This window comes from Neofelis nebulosa, chromosome 10, assembly GCF_028018385.1.
Source record: "Neofelis nebulosa isolate mNeoNeb1 chromosome 10, mNeoNeb1.pri, whole genome shotgun sequence".
NCBI classification, from domain to species: Eukaryota; Metazoa; Chordata; class Mammalia; order Carnivora; family Felidae; genus Neofelis; species Neofelis nebulosa.
In genome coordinates this window covers 64087469-64097138 of record NC_080791.1, presented here as the reverse complement: position 1 = coordinate 64097138, position 9670 = coordinate 64087469, and the positions used below count along the sequence as shown (strand labels likewise).

The 9670-nt window shown below is 43.4% G+C and overlaps 1 protein-coding gene across 1 annotated transcript; it reads right to left on the bottom strand.

Annotated features, from left to right (window-relative positions):
- Positions 1-220: 220 nt before the first annotated feature.
- On the bottom strand, positions 221-1955 carry RBMXL2 (RBMX like 2). The gene has a single exon (XM_058688100.1). It carries the CDS (start codon positions 1709-1711, stop codon positions 527-529), a length of 1185 nt encoding a protein of 394 aa, XP_058544083.1. The 5' UTR covers positions 1712-1955; the 3' UTR covers positions 221-526.
- Between the last annotated feature and the right edge of the window lie 7715 nt (positions 1956-9670).

The window sequence follows — 9670 nt, the reverse complement described above, 5'->3', positions numbered from 1 at the left end:
TTTTTGTTGTTGTTGCTGGTCATTTTTTTAAAATACTGGGAACACTGAGTCTCAGTCTGAAAAATACCCTGAAATCTTAAGAGTAGCATATACCAGTGCCCTTCCATTCCCTGCCCCCCCCCCCCCAAATCTTGTTGCTTTCAATTAACAGACTGATCCATTTTTCCATTTTTGGTGGGCAGAGACTGTCTCATTTATCAGGAAAACTTAGAAGAGAGGAAGCCTTTAGAAGAATTTTTACTTGGAAATATAAGAAGACTAGTACGCAGGTTCAAGTCATACTTTTAACATGAGCTTGTTGAAAGAAACGTTAACAATTCCAAAATGCAATTAAACGAGTTTTAACTTTTTCCTCCCAAAAAGCACAAAAAATATGGAGAGGAAGTGAACAGGAAATTTTAAAATTTTTTAAAAGGTAAAAACAACTCTTCCTTGTACTAATCCTTGGGTAGTTAGCATACAACTGACTCTTCTTTTCGTTAGTTTCTTTGAAAACGGAATTTTCAACTCCCAAGTCTGTTGGTACTTAGTATCTGCTCCGGGCTCCCCCTCTCTCCGAGCGGCTTCCCAGGCGGCCTCCGCCCCTGGGGACCCTGCGGCCAGAGCGGCTGTAAGAATCGCGCGGGGGAGGGCACCCCCTTTCCAAGGACGGGGAGAGCCCGCGGTCGGCTCTGCCTACCCGGTCGCGGCCCCTCGAGTAGCGGTCGCTACGGCCGCCGCCGTAACTGTCGCGGCCGCCGCCATAGGCGTCGGGCGAGCAGCCCCGGTACTCGTCGTAGCGGCCTCCCCCGCCGTACGACAGCGGAGGCCCCCGCATCGCGGCGGCGCTGCGCGGGTCCCCGTAGCTCTCGAATAGGTCTCGGTAGAAGCCTCCGCTCGGATGGTCCGAGAAGTCGCGGTCGCGCCCCCCGTAGCCGTCTCGGTCGCCATAGCCTCTCGACGGACAGTTATCCCGGGCATTGGAGTGGCCGTAATCGCGGTAGGTGTACTCTCGAGGCGAGGGAGCAAACTCGCGGGGGTCGCGGGCGCTAGGGTAGTCTCGGCTCGAGTAGTTGTCTCTGGGCGAGCAGCCCTCCTCCCGGGGACTCAGGTAGGGGTCCCGGCGCGGGGGTGGCGGCTCCCGGCGCGGTGGGCCTGCATAGCCGTCTCGCCCCCGTGCGGCCGCGGCCCGCCCGCGCATTCCACCGCCGCTGCTGCGAGCCAGGCCCGACGGCGCGGCCCTCTTGGGGGGCGGCCCGGCCCTGCGTGGCGGCGGCCCGCGCTTCATGGGCAGCGAGGCCCTGGAGGACCGCGGGTCGAAATCCCCCGCGTAGCTGCTGTCGTCCGCCGGCCCGCCCCGGGATGGGGGTCGCCGCGGGCCAACGCCGCCCCCGCGGGTCCCGCGCAGGCCCCTCGAGCGACCGCGGCTGCGGGACGGCGGCGGCGCGCCCCGCCGGCCGCTCTCAAACGCCGGCTTGGTGGCCTGGGCCACCTTGATGGCTTTACCATCCAGGGTCTTGCCGTTCATATCTCTGGAGGCAGCCTTGGCGTCTGCCGGGCTTTCGAAGGTGACGAACGCGAAGCCCCTGGACTTGCTGGTTTCTCGATCTTTCATCAAGAGCACCTCACTGATGCGGCCATACTTGCCAAACGCGGCCTCGAGGCCTTTCTCGTCGGTTTCGGGGTTGAGCCCGCCAATGAAGAGCTTCCCGGGGCGATCCGCCTCAACCATGTCGGCCAGTAGTGGGCTCGGTGGAGGGGTAAGGCAAGGGGCAACGCCCGTTGTGGCCCGGGAACCGCTAGCTGATGGCGGCTCCTACCGGTCGGGTGGAGCGTCGTCGCGTAAACGCGGTCGGCGTCCCGGCTGCGCCGGTGGAACGCTGGGGTGTATGCCTTTGGGTCTGGGTGCGCAGCCAGGCAGGGCTCTTTCTAGTCGTGATTGGCTGGTGGCCCGGGGGTCGCCGTCGGGAAGGGCAGGGAAGCTTTGTGACTTTACTTCCAGCCTTTAAACTTTGGCTTCATAACCTGCCCCTGGCTTACAGCTTTTAATTCACCCCTGAAAGCTCAGCTGCAAAATGAAAAGCCGTTAAATGTGTGTGTGTGTGTGTGTGTGTGTGTGTGTGTGTGTATACATGTGTGTGTGTGTGTGTGTATTCATTCCCTATGGGTCTTAATGACAGGAATTACAGTGCATTCTAATCCAATTTACCCAAACCATTTTCAAACGAAAAAACCCAACTGAAAAATGAAATAAACGTCGAAAAATGCAGTTTGTACGTGAAAGGTATTAAGAACAAGAATTTTTTCACTTGTCAATGGGAATGAGAAGACTTGATAGTGGGGGATTGGTTGTGGGAATAGGAAAAAGAGAGAGTCATTCTTTGGATGCATAATTTTTCCCTTCTGCACCATTTTCTTCAATTTGTCAGCCTTCAGAGGGCTCAGAGTTTTATGTAGTACTGCCCTTTAATAAAAAGGTATTTCACAGAAAGCCACCTTTAGGAAAAATAAAGAGAAAACTTGAGAGCTCTTGGACATTCATCAGAGTAGCACCTTAGCAAGCATAACAAGCTGAAGCCTTTGCCTCTTCCTCTCAAGAGGAGGTACATCGCAGTGAAACAGAACATTTGGGTTCAAAGAAAAGTACACCATTCAAGTTTGTTCCATATGATATTCTCTGAATGGAGTAACTTGGTGAACATAGCTTTGCTTGAGATTTGACACCTAAAACCACTTTCTAAAAAAAAAAAAAAAACTATAGTATGTTTGGGGGCTTTTTACAAAAATACTTTAGATTTTTCAAAGGCTGCTTTATGAAAAGTTAACTGAATAGTCATGAGATGTCAATGTTTGTGTATGTAATATGTGTACATATACATGTGCATATATGTGTTATGTCGGTTTACTACTGCAGTAGCTACACAGTATTGAAAGAGGTTGTGAAAGCAGGCATTTTTATGATTTTTCTGACTTTATGAGGATTTTTCTGACTTTATGTTTTTAAAGTTTTAAGATTTTTTTAATATGCACAAATGGAAGTTAAATGCATCACATCAGTTCATGTGATAAGTTGCAGTAACAGATTTTATTAAATTATTATTGTATTTCTAAGGTAAGTCTACCTGTTTGGGATGTATTTATTTTTAAATACATTTATTTTTGTTTGCTCATACTTTACTTAGAAATTTTACATTTCTGGTTCACAAGTTCGAGACCCGCATTGGGCTCTGTGCTGTTCAGAGCCTGGAGCCTGCTTTCGATTCTGTCTCCCTCCCTCTCTGACCCTTCCCGGCTTGTGCTTGGTCTCTCTCTCAAAAATAAATAAACATTAAAAAAAAAGTTTCCTCTAATTGCTGTATTTAAGTTTAAAACTACTTCTCTCTATATTACTTAACAGTATGTCCTGAGCTGTGATACATGGTATTTTCAGTTCCTACCATTTTCTCATTTTCATTTCTTTCTTGATTCATGAATTATAAAGAAGTATGTTTTCAAACTTTCAAAAACACAGATTTTGGGAGTTATTATTTCTTAACATGTTTTGTATGATTTCCATTCTTTTGTTTTTGTTGAGAATTGTTTTGTGACCTGCTGTCAGTGAGTGCGTGTGTGTGTGTGTGTGTGTGTGTGTCTGCCTGTCTGTGTAATGTTCTATATATGCCTGAGAAGAAAGTCTATATTCTCTAAATAGTGGGGTAGAATTCTTTCTTTATATTGTGCTGTTTAAATCTACCTTATCCTATTTTTATTTGATAGAATTGTCAATCACCAAGAATGGTTTTTACCTTTCCCATAATTGTGGATTTGTCCATTTCTCTTTATTTTTATGCACATTTTTGCTTCATGTAACTTAAGATTATATTGTTGGATATATATAAAAATTGAGAATTGCTATGTATTTCTGATAACTGCCTTTATTATGTAATTGATCCTCATAATCCGTAACATTTTTATTTTAATCTGTTTTGTCTAATACTTACATAGCTCAGTGTTTTTCATATCTCTTTCTGTCAGCTTACTGTGTGATGGTAACAATGCCCTTCTTGCCTTTTTTTCCCATCCTTCTTGCATTCTCTTGTACCAAATGAATTCTTTATTCCTCTTTTTCCTCTACTAATATAGAAGCTTTGCCTTCTATTTCTATTCTTTAAATGTTTACCTAAATGTTTTTATTTAGGGCTAACTTGTAAGTTTATTTATAGAATCTTAAATTTACTGCCTGATTTTTACATATGCACATATCCATGTAACCATGACCCATATCAAGATCTATAGCATTTCCGTCACCCCAAATAGTTCCCTCGTGTCCCTTTCAAAACAATACCTTCCTCCCAGAGGTAACCATAACTTATGGTGACTTATATCAACCATAACTTAGTTTTGCCTTCCCTTAAACTTTATATAAATGGAGTCATGTAAAATAAACTGTTATGTATCTGGCTTATTTCACTCACTATGTTATTTCTGTGATTCATCCATGTATTACATGCACCAGTGGTCTGCTCTTTTTGATTTTCTAGTATTCACTATATGACTATACTACAATTTATTTTTTCATTTTCCTGTTCATGGATAGGGGCTTGTTGGGGTGGGGGTGATTCTTGTTTCCTCCAGTTCTCCCAGCACTGCCCCCCTATCCAATCAGTCCCCAGTCCCAAAATGCATCCAGACTGCACTCACTTAACTACTTCTGCACCTCTACTACCTTCATACAAATTATCACCACCTGAGGAACAATATATATACCCATTTACATACATGTACATATACATTTGGTTTTTGTCCCCACTTCCTGGCACAGAGCTCCTAAAACCTTTGGGATTTCCTGAAGGATAGATTTTCTTTTGTTATTCATCAAAGCCCCTTTTGACCACACCTGAATTTATGCTAGTAAGGTTACTCCTACTGGGGGTCCTAGATAGTTTCAGGATGGGAACTGGTAGCCTAAGGAACCTGTGATTACAGGGTTAGAACTTTGAGGTCCCCTCTACACACATACACATACACATACACATACACATACACACACACACACACACACACACACACACACACACACACACACACACACCAGGAAAGAGTGAGAGGCTGGAAATGTTTTTTAAATCTTTCTTTCCAGACAAAGTAAGAGACCATCGTGTGTCTGAAATTTTTGTTTCCTTTTGTTCCAGGGCTCCTCTCAAACTACTTTGGTGATGTCCCAGGAGCCCAAAGAGGCCACTACAATTCAATACTGTCTTTGGGAAAGTTTTGTCAGGGAGAAAGAAAGTAAACAGTATTAGGGCCATAGCTGCAAAGCATAAAGTCTGCAGGTGTTGGAGGGGAAGGGTGCTCAGTGAACTGGCAAGTTCCCGTACCCTTAACTAATGGTATGTTACAAAGAGTCCTGGAGCTTTATCTCAACCTCAAGGGTATACCCAGAATCTTAACAATCAAAATATTTCTTCACTGTGCTTCCAGAGCACTGGATCAGGAGTCGAGACTCACCAGATACCTAAACAAGCAAGCAGACTGGAGATAAAATGTCTCGATGCTTGCTAAGTCAGTCCAGTTGTCCTGTCCCAGGGTCCTTTGGTGGCTCCGATTCAGGTCTGAGTAGGGACATCATAGAAGGGTCAGAAACAGCACCAGACAATTGTTAAAGATGACAAGACAGACTTAAGTATAACTTAAACTGTATAAACTGAGCTCAGCTCCAACTCAAAGGAGACGTTTTTAAAGGGAGAAGAGAGGGAACAAAAAGGGTGATGGAGAAGTAAAAAATGTGGGACTAACAGGCTATGGGGGAATGGAAAAATTACAGAGAGGGTTGTGGAAAATTACTGAAAATGGTTTGGAAATGTGGGTTGGGACAATATACATTTTGCAGTGTGAGAACATTGTGCTTTCTTAGACAAAGACTCAGCATGGGGGCTGGCGTCACCTTTAAAGACATGTCCCAACACAGGTGGAAACTAGGCTAGACTTACATCGAGTCTCTTAGCACAGTGTTTGGACAAGTCCTTTGTGCTGCATGGGACTTCCTAGTTCACAGAGTGACTAATTTAGGATGGTATCTTTGGTTTTGAATGCTACAGAGCGGAAGCACATGTTTGGACTGATACAGGACCCACAGCTCACTACTGAACAATCACAGACGGCTATACATAATGGTGAAACATACCAAGTTATTCTCAAGAAAACAGCCAGCCTGGTGGATTGGTTAATATTGTAAAGTCTGAGAAGCAGGACAGTTCAGCTCCCCCCATAAATGCTAAGTGGAACACCCCACGTGAAGCATCTGATATGCTTCACATGTAAGCCATGTGGGACTGGCTTTAGGATAATCAAGATACTCACCCACTGAATATGCTGGTTACCCAGGTCATGGTAAATGTTGTGGTTAGGGGGCCCTTTTGCATAGGCATCTCATGTTACAAAATAGAGGGGCAGTCTGAAAAGCCTCATAGAATTTGTAATCTCAGCTTCCCCTCATGGGTCTTGTAGGTGCTAAAAAAAAATACTAGCAATAAAATGGAGAAAGGCAGAAAAAGTTAGGGGACTTGCCCCATGGTTATTAAGAAGTGACATAAATAGAATGGACATTGATAAGGTTAACAAAAGTCTTAATGCAGCACTATCCAAGGCTGTGTAGACCAATGGGATCTCCTGCTAGTCCTTCAACATCAAAGAGCCTCAAATAAATCTGCTCTATTTACCCCCAGTTTAGAAGCTTTTTAAAAGCCTGAAAGTAAAGATTACAATGAGAAACTGAATTGGAATCTCCTGAATTAACGGTCATCCAGATCAATTAAGATAAAGATTGACAAATGGCCTAGGTCCCTGAGCTGGACACGTGCTGGGAGCACAAAGTCTTATGAGTGGATAAATGGTCAGGAGTGGAGTAGTTTCTGGGACTCATAGACAAGGGAACCTCATGCACTGGGGTATCAAAACCCACTGATGCATCCCTAACAGGAGCTGTAATCAGAATGAAAGAATAAAGAAATGTTAAGGGTTGATAGAGTTGAAATGGAAGTTTGGGTGAAAACTGGAATTTTTACAGAAAGTGATTGGGTCTCTGTGTCTCTTTCAGCTGAATGTATTAAATGGATGGATATTGTGTCTGGTAGGGGAATATTTCCCCTACCTAGCATTGTAAAATACAAGGCATACCAATCCACCCTTCAAGGAATATTAGTTAGACATGCTAAATGAGGACAAATAAGACTGCCCAAACCCACACAGTGTAAAATAAAAACTGGAGTGCTGGTGTGGGACAATTCTCTGTATGAGAGACCTGTGTGGTGTGTAAACCGGGGTTATGGCAAAAGCCTATGAATGCCCCACAGTAATGACTACTGAGATTTTGGGATAGAGAATTTCCATCTGAGAGGCAGTTACTAGCTTGCTATTGGACATTAATTGAATTGCCTCTATGACTGAAGGTTATATATAATCACATCACCTCACACCCATTAGGATGGTTACTATCAAAGAACCAAAACAAACAAAACCCCACAAAATAACAGATGTTGGCAAGGATGCAGAAAAACTGAAATGCTTGTATACTGCTGGTAGGAATGTAAAATGGTGCTGCCACTATGGGAAACAGTATGGTGTTTCTTCCAAAAAATGAAAGTAGAATTACCATATGATCCAGCAATCTCTGGGTGTATACATATATTTGGGTATATATCCAAAGACTTGAAAACAGGGTCTCAGATATTTATAAACCCATGTTCACAGCAACATTATTCACAATAGCCAAGAGATGGAAACAACTCAAGTTGCTTCAGATGAATGCACAGATGAATGGATAAACAAAATGTAGCATTTACATACAATTTAACATTAGCCTGAAAAAGGAAAGAAATCCTGACACCTGCTACAACATGGATAAACCTTGAGGACATTATGCCAAGTGAAACATGCCAGTAACAAAAAGACAAATACTGAATGATGGTTCCACTTGTATGGGGTATCTAGAGTGGTCAAGTTCATAGGAAGATAAAGTAGAGCAGAGGCTGCTAGGAGTTGGAGGGAGGAGAAATGAGCTGTTGTGTAATTGATATAGAACTTCCATTTTGCAAGATGGAAAAGTTCCAGGGATTGGTTTTGCACAACAATGTAAATATACTTACTACTACTAAACTGTACACTTAAAAATGGTTATGATGCTAAACTTCATGTCATATGTATTTAACCATAATTAAAAATGTTTAAATAAAAAATAATGACCTTAAAACCTGAAATATCAGTGATATCTTGGGTTTGGTCAGAGAAACATGCCAATGGGGAGAGCAGTGCCCAGAAGTGTTCCATAATAAAATGGAGATGGTTTTTACAGGAATATGCTACCAGAAGAATGCAGAAAGTTACCCAGTGGATTCACAAGCAAGCAACTAGACTTTTCCCCTTGGACTGACTTTGGGAACACATGAGGAGCTCCCAGATTTTATTCTACAGATAGTGCCCTATAAACAGTTTCCCGATTGACCAACAAAAAGCTGCTTGGTTAATGGACAGCAATTCCAAGGTGAACAGACAGCATCTTATTTGAAAGGCTAAAAACTGTGTTGGAGGAAGGTAAAAATAAATCTACTTGGGAGACTGAATCACATGCGGTTTTCTTAGCAGTGACTGAAGAACTGAACAATGATAAAAGCCCCTAGGTTTGAGCTTTTACTGACTCGGGGGTGGCGTCCAATGGCCTGGCCATATGGTCAGGCAGAAGAGCAGTGGAAGACTGGCTAATTAAAGAGATGCCCCTGGGGTACCTAGCTGGCTCAGTCAGTAGAGCATGTGACTCTTGATCTTGGGGTCATGATTTTGAGCTCCACATTGCACATAGATATTATTTAATAAATAAAAGGGTTTTTTTTTTGTTTTTTGTTTTTGTTTTTGTTTTTGTGGTAAAGAAAGAGATGTCCCTAGGAGGTATGGCCCTATTGAAATCACTATGAGAATTTGAGAGATGCATTACAAGTAGAATGTGTTGATGCCAATCAGAAGAACCAACTTACGGGTTCACAAGGTGATTGGAATTCACCAGCAGATAGCCCTGTACTTGTTTGAGGAGGCTACCTGTGTGTATGAAATGAGTGGACATTGGCAGACTCCAGCAATGCAGATAAAGCCTGTATCTAGACATATTCCTCTTGCACCTCTGGAGCACAAAATGCCATGAACAACCGTTCTGTCTGCCAACAAAAGAGACTACAGATGATATATGGCAGATTCCCTGGGGGCACATAACTGGCAAATGAAACTGATACTGGTAGCCAAGGGTCTTAATAAGACTAGATACTGTCTTTGAAGTAGACTTTGCTTATCCAGTGGTAGATGCAAATGTTCAGAGTAATATAAAAAAAACCATAACAGAAGATATTGTACCAATTTGGATCACCAAGTCATAGTTCTTCAGACCTAGGAGCATACTTACAGCCTATAATATCCAACAATGAGTAGAGGGGTATCTTCCTCAGTAATAGTTTGACAGAGAATTGGAATGGGCAATTAAAACATTGGTCATCTGAAACAGGGAGATAAAGGCATGAAGGGCTCATGAGTATGTGCTCACACTCAACATAAGGAGGGCTAAGGAACTGTCCTCACTAAATACTCGTGTGTGTGTGTGTGTGTGTGTGTGTGTGTGTGTGTGTTTGTGTGTGGTGGATCTGGGCATGAGGATTGGAAGAGGATGGTAGAA